The sequence below is a fragment of the Papio anubis genome, chromosome 16 (genome assembly GCF_008728515.1).
Source record: "Papio anubis isolate 15944 chromosome 16, Panubis1.0, whole genome shotgun sequence".
Taxonomy (NCBI): domain Eukaryota; kingdom Metazoa; phylum Chordata; class Mammalia; order Primates; family Cercopithecidae; genus Papio; species Papio anubis.
In genome coordinates this window covers 32,545,491-32,559,455 of record NC_044991.1, presented here as the reverse complement: position 1 = coordinate 32,559,455, position 13,965 = coordinate 32,545,491, and the positions used below count along the sequence as shown (strand labels likewise).

The 13,965-nt window shown below is 52.3% G+C and overlaps 1 protein-coding gene across 1 annotated transcript in view; it reads right to left on the bottom strand.

Annotated features, from left to right (window-relative positions):
* ADA2 (adenosine deaminase 2) overlaps positions 1-13,965 on the bottom strand; it is a 46,793-nt gene that overhangs the window by 7,929 nt on the left and 24,899 nt on the right. The window contains 2 exon segments of the mRNA XM_017945107.3: positions 448-538; positions 2,216-2,343. Coding sequence (XP_017800596.2) covers positions 448-538; positions 2,216-2,343 — 219 coding nt within the window.

Here is a 13,965-nt window from a genome sequence, read left to right as displayed (position 1 = left end):
TTTGCAAAGGGCTGGCTCCGTCCTGTACTCTTTTTCCAGACATTACCCCCCAACCCCCATCCCGCATGCTACAGGGGTTGGTGAGGGTTTTCAGAGCCACATCTAGGTGAGCAGTGTGGGACAGAAAAAAGGGCACAAGCAGGGCCATGGGGAATGAGCCCATAACTGTGGTCCAAATGCCCTGAATGCCATCCTTATTCTGGAACTTTCCTTGTTAGCCAACTGGCTGTCTGCTCTCCCTTCTCCAGTGATGACCGTCCCCTTCAGGCCTCTGAGAGGGTCAGCGCTGAGCAGCCCTGCTGGGTCAGCAGCCTGAGCCTGGCCCTGGGATTTCAGGGGTACCACAGGCACACTGCGCTCCCTTCACAGGGAAATGCTGCTCTGCCCACACAGGCATCCTTGCGTGCCCCCTTAACAGGCAGCCCTTCTGTTCACAGCATGGGTTACCAGATCAAACCCTGCCACCACCGTGGGGAACTTGGTTCGGAGCCCCATGGCCGTTCGGATGGATTCTGCGATGACAGTCACGTCTTTGGATCTGTGAGAGACAGAGAAGCCGGGAGACAGTGCCCAAAACCAACAGAGCACAAACCCCAGAGCACTCCCTCCGTGCAGGGCTGGGCCGGCCCCCAGTGTGCAGGAGCCGTTTCCCAAACCTGAGGCACCCCTGTCCTCCTAACCCCACCCCGACCAAGCCATTGTGACCCTTGAGAGATATTTAGCCCAAATCCATTCTTATTCAGAGATCCTTTCTGGCTCTGGGGGCACCTGTAGTCTCTGAAAAGTAGGTGGGGTCAGAGGACCCACAGGAACAGTTTCATTTGTCTGCATTTAGAGGAGGCCAAGTGGCCTCGTTCCCGACTCTCCCTGCATCTCTGTCGGGGACTTAGACATGGATGCAGTTCAGGGGCAGCTGTCTGTCCACTGGATGCCTGCAAAGGGCCACAGGTCACCCAAGTCCCTGATGGGTCGGCTGGACCCAGTAACCATCTGGCCTCTTGCTGATTAAGTCAGCAAGACTCTGGGCACTGCAGAACCCTACAGGGGCAAGGCAGGCAGCATGACAACGAAAGCCCCAGAACACAGTCTCTGGCGCAAGCCCACAACGGGCTCAAGGTCTCTGCCCTGCCACTAGCTGGCTCTCCCGCTCCAATCCTCCGCTCTGTGGGGACGAAGCCTTCCTGGCCCACCCCTCCATGGCCTCTCCCCGGAGCCTAGGTGAACCTGGGGACATTGATACCCTCAGCTCAGCCCTCACACCCTCCTGCCACTGGCCCTGGGAAGGGACACCTGGTACCAGGGAGCCTCTGAGCAGAACGTGGGCCCATCCTGCAAGCTCCCTCCTAGGGGGACGGGCACAATCCCTCCTAGGGGGACTGGCACAAAGCCAGAGCTCAGCTCCTCCAGGCCCCAGGCCCCATGGAAGCGGGGGGCACTCAGGAAGACAGGGCACAGGAGGAGGCTCCTGGGGAGTCAATGCCCTCCAGAGCCCAGGCTCGTGGTGGGCTAGGCAGATGGAGCCGCTGCCGGATCCCTCCGGTGCCCACCCTGTGCCTGACTCCGAGTGATCCCACTGGCTGCTGCCCTTGCGGCTGAGACCATGGACAGGTCCCAGCCTTAGACTGGCTGCTCTTGAAACTGAGGGAAGGGGTCTTGTCTGGTAAAGTCGGAAGGACAATTAAGCTGCAAAGCTTTCTGTGCTTCCTTGGGAAAAAGAGTGGGTCTTTCACCCACGTGCCAGGCCACGCACACGGCACTACTGGAGGTCCCCACATGCAGACCTGAGCCAGTGCCCTCAGGGCATCTCCCTGATCAAGGATTCACATGCAACCACACACAGAACCCAGAGGCGAATTGAAACCAAAAAATGGGCCGATTATCCAAACGTTCACGCGAAACCATTATCCTCATAACTGAGTCACCAGGCCAATGTGGGGTCACAGCCGAGAATTATCTGGGAAATTCACACATTCTTCATTTCAGTTTGGGGGTGAAGACCCGAACTAGAAGTGGCTTCAGGGAGCAATTCATTGCTGGGTCACCGCACTTCCCTACTACTGTGCTCACACACAGAGGCACAGCGCAGCTCCTTGGCACCAGCGCTGGGCCTCTCCTGGCCTCCCAGTCCCGCTTCTCACCCCTCCCCTCCCAGTCCAGCAGCTCTGCCTGCATCCCAGTCTCCCAACCCGAACTCTTCAGCAATATTCTCTCTTACCTGTCATCTGAATAAATGATTTTGATTCCAATAAACTCAGGGTGAGTTTCCACAAACTTCTGAGCTACTTCCTGGTAAGTCTTCACTGACCACTCTTCGTCGTGGTGCTCTCCACTGAGCTCATACACCTGGGAAGAAAGCACAACCAGGAGCCGTCAGGTGAGCAGAAAGAGACACCCTTCCCAGCCACCTCCTTCCCAGCCACCCCCTTCCCGGCCACCCCTGCCCAGCCACCTTTACCCAGCCACCCCTGCCCAGCCACCTCCTTCCTAACCACCCGCTGTCAGCCACCTCCTTCCCAACCAACTCCTTCCCAGCCGTCAGCAAGCTCTGGGAAAAGTAGATGGGGTCAGGGGACTCACAAAACAGTTTTATTTGTGTTTGGATGAGACCAAGTGGCCTTGTTCCCAAAAGTCCAGCCAGGCTAGACTTGTGCTTCCCTTGTTCAGGTCCTCTACAGCCTGGGACATTGTCTCTGCTGCTGCATGGGGAATTCCTAGCTGGCTCTGGGATAACCCTGATGCCCGCCTGTCTCCTTCATTGCTGGGTCACTGCACTTAAAACGGCGCCTAGCACCTGCGAAGGTAGGTGGCCATTAAGCATTTGCATAATGGTTGAAGAACAGGTCACGGAGGGACAGGATGAAAGCCAGAAAGAGTGATCTGAGAATGACGTCATTCCCCACTACCTGCTCACCTCCGCACTGCTTCCCTAACTCCAGGTGCAGCAGCTGCAAGGTGGCCAGTGCCACCAGGGACAGCAAGGGGACACAGTGAGAGCAGAGTGGGGACAGCTGGGAGTCGGCGGGTGACAAGGAAGCTAAGGGAGGAGAGGTGTGTAATGGGGAAAGGACATCAACAATATCCCTCGAGGCCCCGTGTGGTGGCTCACACCTGTAATCCTAGCACTTTGGGAGGCCGAGGCAGGCGGATCACTTGAGGTCAGGAGTTCGAGACCAGCCTGGCCAACATGGTGAAACCCCCCATCTCTACTAAAAATACAAGATTAGCTGGGCATGGTGACATGTGCCTGTTAATCCCAGCTACTGGGGAGGCTGAGGCAGGAGAATCGCTTGAACCCGGGAGGCAGAGGTTGCAGTGAGCCAAGATCACGCCACTATACTCCAGCCTGGGCGACAAAGCAAGACTCTGTCTGCCGGGCGCGGTGGCTCAAGCCTGTAATCCCAGCACTTTGGGAGGCCGACAGGCCCAGGATCACAAAGATCCCAGGAGAGATCGAGACAGATCCTGGCTAACATGGTGAAACCTTCCCGTCTCTACTAAAAATACAAAAAACTAGCAGTGAGGTGGTGGACGTAGCCTGTAGTCCCAGCCTTTCGGGGAGAGGCTGAGGAGCAGGAAGAATGAAGTGAACCCGAGGGAGGTGGGGCTTGCAGTGAACTGAGATCGGCCACTGCACTCAGCTTGGGTGACAGAAGCGAGACTCCGTCTCAAAAAAAAAAAAATTAAAAGACTCTGTCTCAAAAAAAAAAAAAAAAAAAGGCCCTCTCTCTTCCTTGGCACTGCCTATAGAGGTGACAGCCATCTCCTCCTCAGCATCATGGCCACCCCCAGACCCCTTGTGAAGCCTGATGGTCAAAAAGACAACCAAAAAGTTCATCTGGCACCAGTCTGACTGATACGTCAAAATTAGGCGTAACTGGCGGAAACCCAGAGGTACTGACAAAGGGGTTCGTAGAAGGTTCAAGGGCCAGATCTTGACAACCAACATTGGTTATGGGAGCAACAAAAAAACAAAGCACATGCTGCCCGGTGGCTTCTGGAAGTTGCTGGTCCACAACATCAAGGAGCTGGAAGTACTGCTGATGTGCATCAGATCTCCCTGTGCCGACATTGCTCACGTTTCCTCCAAGAACTGCAAAGAAACGTCCGCGGAAGAGCTACCCAGCTGGCCGTCAGAGTCTGCTCAGCGCCAGGCTCGCGCCAGCGAAGAAATGAGTAGACAGCTCATGTGCGTTTTGTGTTTAAATAAAACTGTTATTAAAACTGAAGAAAAAGGCGGTGAGTGGCTCAAACCTGTAATCAAGCACTTTGGGAGGCCGAGGCAGGTGGATCACGAGGTCAGGAGGTCGAGACCATCCTAGCTATGGTGAAACGTCTCTACTAAAATACAAAACACTAGCTGAAGGCTGAGGTGGCCAGTGTAGTCCCAGCGGGAGGCTGAGGCAGGAGAATGAACCGGAGGCCGAGGCTTGCAGTGAGCTGAGGAATCAAAGCCTGCAACCCGAGGCTGCGACGAGCAAGACTCCATCTCAAAAAAAAAAAAAAACTGAAAGAGGCTGAAGTGATTGGCTCCGCCTGTGTCCCAACACTTTGGGAGGCTGGCCCGGGTGGATCCTTGAGATCAGGAGTTGAGAGAACCAACCTGGCCAATATGGTGAAACTCTGTCTCTACTAAAAATACAAAAATTAGCCAGGTGTGGTGGTGCGTGCCTATAGTCCCAGCTGGGCCAGGCTGAGGCAGGAGATAAGCGAGCAGGAGGCAGAGGTTGCAGTCAGTGAGATGGCGCCATTGCATTCCAGCACAGGTGACACAGCAAGACTCCACCTCAAAAAAAAAAAAAAAAAAAGATGTGGGAATTTCTGCAGAGACTGTGGGGTGAAGGAGATAGAGAGCAATAATATGGAGATTATGGGGTTCACTACCATGGCCATCAATGAAGCCCTTATGATGTAAAAGGAACAGGGCATTGGAAGGGATGAAAAATGCTAATAGACAAGATAGCTGCCCTCAGGAGGGACAACATAGAGAGATAGATGTGACCCATTAAAAAGAACTCACACTCGGGAGGCCGAGGCAGGAGATCCCTTTTCCCGGGAGGCTGAGGCAGGAAGAGATCCCTGGGTTGGGGTTGAGGTTTGGGTTGGGTTTGGTGGTAGGGGTTGGGAGGGTGATGGGATGAAGATCACTGAAAGAAGCACATGGACTCCCAGAAGAAGAAGAAATTTCTTGTGACTGGATGGGTCAGAGAAGGTTGCTAGTCCTGACCAAGGGAATGGTGGCTCCACACAGAGCCAAGAGCTGCCTGGGGGGATGGGGGGTTCAAGGAGCCGAGGTTGAGACCTGCAGTGGGGGCCAGGAGCTGTCCCCTCACTAAGGAAGAAACACCCTTCCTCCTCCTGGGACTCGGCTCTTGCCTCTGTGGCATCTCGGGAACTGGGTCCTTGGGAGTCCACCTCCTCTGCTCATTCCCACCAGCCCCTTGCCTCACTCCTGTCTCCCAGCCTAGGGGCCTCCCACACCCCTGCAGGCTGCGGCCACTATGTGTCCTCTGCCTCTGGGCAGTCCCTCAGATCCCTGCTTTCCCCCAGGCCCACAGAGCAGCACTGCTGCTCTCTGATCGCCAGGGTGTCGCCCTGCTGCCTGGGCAGGGGCAGTGGGAGAGCAGGCAGTGGGAGAGCAGGCAGCGAGGCGCTCTGCTGGTCTTTGCTCTTCTGTTTCCACTGCTGCCCCCATGAAGCGTGGCACGTCACACAGCACCCCATACCCTGCACCTGGCCAGGCCACACATTCTGCTCAGGCAGTTTCCCTGACTGCCTGACCCGGCACAGACACTAAAGTTCAGGGCTACTGAACTTTAAGGCTGCCAGAGCGTGCCAGAGGGGAGAACCTTAGTTACTGTTCATTCAGGATCTGGTATTGTCTATTATTATTATTATTATTATTATTTACTGAAGGGGGTCAGAATACATCACCCCAAATAGGCCACTTTAGCAGAAGAAATATTTTTAGCTGAAGGCAATTAAGAAGCAGTAAATGGGCCGGGCGCGGTGGCTCAAGCCTGTAATCCCAGCACTTTGGGAGGCGAGGGCGGATCGCGAGGTGGAGATCAGCCATCCTGCTAACGGTGAAACCCGTCTCTACTAAAAATACAAAAAACTAGCGGTGAGGTGGCGCCTGTAGTCCCAGCTACTCGGGAGGCTGAGGCAGGAGAATAAGTAAACCCGGGAGGCCGGAGGAGCTGCAGTGACTGAGATCCGGCCACTGCACTCCAGCAGGTGACAGAGCAGGCTCGTCTCAAAAAATAAATAAATAAATAGCAGCAGTAAATGAAGAAAGAACTCTTTGCCCACCTCATCTACCTAAATTTCCCTTTGTGAAGGTGCTGCCCTCCCCTCTCCCATACCAGAAGAATCACCCTTACCACTGGAAACAGAAAGTTGTTACCAAGATGGGCCTGCACAAACCAGCCTTATAAAATCGACCTTATCTTCCATTAGTTTTCTCCATATGTTTACCTGCCCACAAGGTACTGTCCCTAGAAGCCCAAACCCCTTTTCCTTCATCTTGTCACTTCTTCACAATTTACTACCAGTTGTTAAAATGGAATATAAGCCCCCAGTCTAACTTCTTTGGTGCTTCACATCTTTTCAAGGCAAGCCTCCATCTATCTGTGCACATAGCAAATTTTTAGGCTGGGTGCGGTGGCTCACGCCTGTAATCCCAGCACTTTGGGAGGCCGAGGCGGATCACCTCAGGCAAATCACCTGAGGACAGGAGTTGGAGACTATCCTGGCCAACATGGTGAAACCCCATCTCTACTAAAAATACAAAAAAAAAAACATTTTTTTTAAACTTTTTTTTTTTTGCAACAGTCTTGCTGTGTTGTCCAGGCTGGAGTGCAGTGGCACCAATCGTGGTTCACTGTCTGTTTCACTCTTATTCTCTCATGGATATACAGTAGAATTTTCCTGAAGTTGCATCATGTGTGATATCATTCTGACTGGTAATGCCGATAATGGATTATGTGCTTGTATTTAGAATTTTTTTCTTTTCTTTTTTTTTTGAGCCGGAGTCTCACTCTGTCGCCCAGGCTGGAGTGCAGTGGAGCGATCTCGGCTCACTGTGACCTCTGCCTCCTGGATTCAAGTAAGTCTCCTGCCTCAGCCTCCTGAGTAGCTGGGATTACAGGCACATGCCACCACACTTGGCTATTTTTTTGTATTTTTGATAGAGACGGGGTTTCACCATATTGGTCAGGCTGGTCTTGAACTCCTGACCTCATGATCTGCTCACCTCGGCCTCCCAAAGTGCTGGGATGATAGATGTGAGCCACCGCGCCCAGCTAGAAAATTTCTTAATTTTGGCCGGGCACGGTGGCTCACACCTGTCAACCCAGTACATTGCGGGGCCAAGGCAAGTGGATCACTTGAGGTCAAGAATTCAAGACCAGCCTGGCCAACACGGTGAAACCCCCCTCTACTAAAAATACAAAAATTTGCTGTAATCCCAGCTACTTGGGAGGCTGATGCAGGAGAATCACTTGAACCCAGGAGGCGGAGATTGCAGGGAGCCAAGATCGTGTGCCATTGTACTCCAGCCTGGGTGACAAAAGCGAAACTCCATCTCAAAAAAAAAAAAAAAATTTTCTTGATTTTCACAGCGAATACAGGATAGATCAATAGATATAATCCATGTAAATAAAAGGTGTTCAAAATTATCAAAAATTTTTTAACATATAAAGAGGTTCTGGGACCAGAAAGTTGGAGAACCATTGTATAAACCCAACCCAGCATTGTTACCTGCAGTTGTCTTGGACTCATCTGGCTGGTTCACAGCAGGGAAGAACAGGGTTCTGTCCTGGCCTTGACCACCCTGTCATTACTGAGCCTCCTGCCCACACCCCACCTAGACTGGAGGCTCCTCCAGGGTAGAATCCTTACAGTTCCACTCTCCTCACCTCCTCTCCTACGGCACCAGAGCAGGAGCTCCATAAACAAATAGGAATTCAAGGAGAGTGCTGTCCACAAGGAGTTTTAAAAGTACTAAGGACCAGGCAGCAAGGGCAAATAGACAGATATTGGAGGAGTGGTGGGTGGAGACATGCTACCAGAACAGAAGGGAGACAAAAAAAATAAACTTTAAAAAATATTAACGAGCCGGGTGCGGTGGCTCACACCTGTCATCCCAGCACTTTGGGAGGCCGAGGAGGGCAGATCATGAGGTCAAGAGATCGAGACAATCCTGGATAACACAGGGAAACCCCATCTCTACTAAAAATACAAAAAATTAGCCAGGCGTGGTGGCAGGCGCCTGTAGTCCCAGCTACTCGGGAGGATGAGGCAGGAGAATGGTGTGAACCCAGGAGGCGGAGCTTGCAGTGAGCCGAGATTGTGCCACTGCACTCAAGTCTGGGTGATAGTGCAAGACTCCGTCTCAAAAAAAAAAAAAAAAAATTAACAAATGACAACTCTGCTTAAAAGAGGATCTTTGAGGCCTGGCACAGTGGCTCACGCCTGTAATCTCAGCACTTTAGCAGGCCGAGGCAGGTGAATCACCTGAGGTCAGGAGTTCAAGACCAGCCTAGCCAACACGGTGAAATCCTGTCTCTACTAAAAATACAAAAAGTAGGCCGGGCGCGATGGCTCACGCCTGTAATCCCAGGACTTTGGGAGGCCAAAGCGGGTGGATCAGGAGGTCAAGAGATGGAGACCATCCTGGCTAACACGGTGAAACCCCATCTCTAATAAAAATACAAAAAAATTAGCGGGCCGTGGTGGCAGGCGCCTGTAGTCCCAGCTACTCAGAAGGTTGAGGCAGGAGAATGGCATGAACCCAGGAGGCAGAGCTTGCAGTGAGCCGAGATCACACCACTGCACTCCAGCCTGTGCAACAGAGCGACACTCTGTCTCAAAAATAAATAAATAAATAAATAAACAAAAATTAGCCGGGCGTGCAGGTGGGCACCTGTAATCCCTACTACTCAGGAGGCTGAGGCAGGAGAATCACTTGAACCCGGGAGGCAGAGGTTGCAGTGAGCTAACATCGCACCACTGCACTCCAGCCTGGACGACAGAGTGAGACTCTGTCTCAAAAAAAAAACAAACAAAAAAGAGAAGATCTCTGGCAGATTAATCAAGTATGCAGAGATACACAAGTGATGCAACCAGAGCAAGGGCGGTGGTTCAACACCCTCAATCTCAGCTGTCCTGTGCTTATCACTGGAGAAGCCGGGAGCTTTGCCTTCCAAGGTCCCACCCACACTGCTGATGTCATAGCATGGAACGCCTGGAGAACAGGATCTGGCTCCTAGGACTGCCAACACCAAAGGCCGTTCAGAGCACCTTCCTAGTCTCCTGGTGCCCTGTAAACCACCACCGAGGCTGCCCATGAAGGAAGGGCGCAGGATGGGATCTGATCGTCAACAGCACTCCAATTCAAAGAGAGGGAGGCCCTCTCAGGGTGAGGGAGACCTGCAGCTCCTCAGGGCCTCACAGCTAGTGTGGGCAGACACTCCTAAGGAAGTCAAGCTCCCTAGTGAGGGCTCAGCTGGCTTGGGAGTTCTGGTCAGCCTTCCAGATTCAGGCTCCCAGTGGAGACACAGTCTGTCCCTAATCAGTCATCCCTCAGAAGATTATTGCAAGGATCAAATGAATTAATATTTGTAATACATTCAGAAATGATAACCACTAATAATAATGTTATTATTACAAATCTATCACCAGATCTAGAAAAACAACTCAAAACCTGCAGTTGCCTCAGGAACATTGAATTAATGTCTAAGAATCTAACAATCTGTAAGTACAAGTAACTGGTGTTAGCCATTCATCTAAGACTAAGTGATATAAAAAGTTGCTATACACTGAACTCGCTTTAGATTGTCTTAATTATTAACTATAGTTTAATAAAGAACTATACATTTTTAGGGAAGTTATTTAAAATACATGTGATTTACATAAAGCGATATAAAATTTTACTGTCTATGATATCATAGAAAGTAAAAGTTTAACCCGGGGCCCGGGCTTGCAGTGAGCGAGATCCAGCCACTGCACTCCAGCCTGGGCGACAGAAGCGAGACTCCGTCTCAAAAAAAAAAAAAAAAAAAAAAAAAAAGAAAAGTAAAAGTTTGAAGCTGGGAGGAACCATAGGGAAATTTGGGAGCAGAGTGCTGTAGAGGTCACACAACTGGTGTTTTTTTTTTTTGAGGCAGTCTCCCACTCTATCGCCAGGCTGGTGCGTGGCACCATCTCGGCTCACTGCAAGCTCCGCCTCCCGAGGGTTCCAGCCGTTCTCTCCTCAGCCTCCTGAGTGGCTGGGACCCCTGGCACTCCTGCCTGTCACCTGGCCAATTGTGACCCTGACAGGGGTTTCGTGTTGGTCTCGATCTCTTGACCTCGTGATCCGCTCGCCTCGGCCTCCCAAAATGCTGGGATTACAGGCGTGAGCCACCGCACCCAGCCTCATACAACTGGTTTGTATCAGAACATAAACGAGGACTCAGAATTCCTTTTTTTCTTTTTTTTTTGGGGGGGGGACAGGGTCTCACTCTGCCGCCCAAGCGGCAGTGCAGTGGCATGATCTTGAACAGCCTTGAACTCCCAGTCTCAGGTTATCCTCCCACCTCAGCCTCCTGAGTAGCTGGGACCACAGGTGCATACCACCATACCCGACTAATTATTTTGTTTTGTCTTGTTTTGTAGAGACAAGGGTTTTGCCATGTTGCCTAGGCTGGTCTTGAACTCCTGAGCTCAAGGGATTCACCTGCCACCATATCCCAAAGTGCTGGGACTACAGGCATGAGCCACTGCACTTGGCCAGTACGGGCAGTTTCACTCAACTTTCACTACCAGATTATCATTCACTTAAGAAGTGTTGAGCTTCTACTGTATGCCAGGCATATGCAGGGGGCTTTATGCCATAATCTCATTTAACCCTCAAAACTATACTATGAGGTAGGTCTCATTTTACAGATAAGGATTTTGAGGCTTTAAAAGTTTGACGAAGCTAAGCACGGTGGCTCATACCTGTAATCCCAGCACTTTGGAAGGCTGAGGCGGGCGGATCACCTGAGGTCATGAGTTCGAGACCAGCCTGACCAACATGGAGAAGCCCCGTCTCTACTAAAAATACAAAATTAGCTGGGTGTGGTGGCACATGCCTGTATGCCCAGCTACTTGGGAGGCAGAGGCAGGAGAATCGCTTGAACCCGGGAGGTGGGGCTTGTGGTGAGCCGAGATTGCACCACTGCACTCCAGTCTGGGCAATAAGAGCGAAACTCCGCCTCAAAAAAAAAAAAAAAAAAAGGGCCGGGCGCAGTGGCTCAAGCCTGTAATCCCAGCACTTTGGGAGGCTGAGACGGGCGGATCATGAGGTCAGGAGATCAAGACCATCCTGGCTAGCACGGTGAAACCCCATCTCTACTAAAAAATACAAAAAACTAGACGGGCGAGGTGGCGGGCACCTGTAGTCCCAGCTAATGTAGTCCCAGCTACTTGGGAGGCTGAGGCAGGAGAATGGCGTGAACCCGGGAGGCGGAGCTTGCAGTGAGCTGAGATCCGGCCACTGTACTCCAGCCTGGGCGACAGAGCGAGACTCCGTCTCAAAAAAAAAAAAAAAAAATGAGAAACTCAGCCCCCCTGCATAATTAGTGGGGCTGGAGGCCGACCACATTTCAGAATTTTGCTTGCCCTGAGGTGTCTCCTGTCATCAGGAGGCCCCTGCCCCCTCCTGTAGAAAGGTGACAGTCACTAGAGTGACATCTCAGCCTCGGCTGCACATTGGCATCACTCAAGGAGAGGAAAAATGCCTGTGTCCCACCCCAGAGCAACCAAATCAGAATCTGTGGGGTAGAAGCTTGGTGTTTGTAACCTCCCAGGTGGTTGTAGGGCTGGGGTGAAGATCTGCCACTGTTCCAATGTGACAGGCAAGTAAATAGCACAATGACAGCAGAGTCAGACGAGTCCTGTCAAAAAGGGAGCAGTTAAGAGGGTGCGTGTTCTCGTAAAGTGACACCAGCAACATGACACAGGGGTCGCTTCATTCAGCAAGGAACCAAATGGAATTTTGAATGAAGGGTCTGCTAAGAATCCAGGCAAAAGCATGGGGGCTGGGGAGCACGGGTATGGGGAGCACTAGAAATGCTTATTATATGAATGACAAGTCTTAGAAAACGTCTGGGAATGACTGTCACAGGTTCTCTCTGCCACCGACGTGTCTCCCATAAGCTCTCCCCTCCACAAGTGCCAGCAGGGCCATCCCCTGCGGATAACCCTCTGGGGTCTTGGAAGAGCCCCATGCTAAAGACTCGGGGGACCCAGTCTGGGCCTCAGACTCTGCCGTGGGGGAAGGGGCCGGAGCCCAGGAGATAAGACCCGCCTAGCGACTGTTGCTACCGGCGAGCAGCCTTTGTTACTGAGTATTAGGAACACAATGGGAGGCTCAGCGGCCAGGATAGTCCGTCCACAGCAGCCCCCGCCGGAATTAGCCTGCCACCAGGCAGGCGGAGGGGAGGCGGCTCAGCAAAAGGATTCCAGTGAAGACTGTTTTTAGTTGTTAATGTGTTGATGGGCCCCCACTCTGGCTAATGGGGGGCATTAAGACCTAGACTCTCCGTGGCAAAAGCCTTTGTTCCAGGGCCAGACCCGAACAAATGGTCACATCCCCTCCCCCTCCCCCTCCACCAGAATCCCAAATCCTAGCAGCCCTGCACCTTCTCCAAAGGCTGGCTGGGGGACGGACAGAGGCAGGCAGAGTGAAGACAGAGGACTGGAGCTGGACAGGCCCCCAAGTCTCTCCACCTCGGGCTCTGGAAGGAGAAAATGGCCACCTGCAGAACAAGGGGGAAGATGGAACAGGAAGCCAGTGCTCTGGCCCTTCTCTTCCTCCCTCCGATCCAACCGCTCAGCAACTTCTCCCACATGCCTCCCCACCAGGCTCCAGATGAAAGTCTCTGCTGAGCGTCTCCTCCCTCCCCTCCTCTATCCTCTTCCCCTCCACCCACGGAAGATCCCAGGGTTCTGCAAGGGTCGGGGTTCCCTATGTACTCCCACACCAAGACAGTTGTCAGGATTTGCCCAACAGGAAGTTCTCCCCTACCAGGGCCCAGTTCCATTCCAGGGACTCCATCTCCCCTCTGGAAAAAGGAAAATTGAAGCCAGATGCCCTCTGGGATCTCCATTTGAGGCGGGCGTGGCTATTAAGACGCGCAGAGAGCCCAGCGTGGTGAGGAAAGCGACGAATTTAGGAGCCCTGGTCTGGGTCCAGTCACCCCTTACTACTTGTGTGACCTTCATCAAGCTCTTTGACCTTTCCAAGCTTTAGTTTCGACATCAATAAGATGAATTAATAGCTGGGCATGGCTCACATCTGTAATCCGAGCACTTTGGGAGGCCGACCTGGGTGTATTTCCTGAGCTCAGGAGTTCAGACCAGCCTGGGCAATATGGTAAAACCCCATTTCTCCAGGCGTGGTGGCTCACGCCTGTAATCCCAGCACTTTGGGAGGCTGAGGCAGGCAGATCATCTGAGGTCGGTTCGAGATCAGCTCGACCAACAGGCGGAGGTCCCTGTCTCTACTGGGTAACAAGATAGGCTGTAGCATGCAGGTGCATGCCTGTAATCCCAGCTACTGAAGGCCGACCCAGTGCTAAACTGCTCTGAACTCAGGAGGCAGAGGTGTCAGTAGTGAGCCGAGATCACGCCATTAGACCTTCCAGCTCGACAATAAGAGGAAACTCTGTCTCAAAAAAAAAAAATAATGCCGATGCCGGTGGCTTCATAATCCTCTACAGCACCTTGGGAAGCCAGGCGGCAGATCACAAGGTCAGGAGAGCGGCGACCATCCTGAAGTTAACATGGTGAAACCCCGCTCTAAAAATACAAATTGGCAGGAAGTGGCGCTCGTGGTCCCAGGGCTAATTGAGGTGCTGAGGCAGAGAATTGCAGCTTGCAGTGAGCATAGCGCCACTGCACTCCAGCCTGGGCTTAACAAGTGAGACTGCCTCAAAAAAA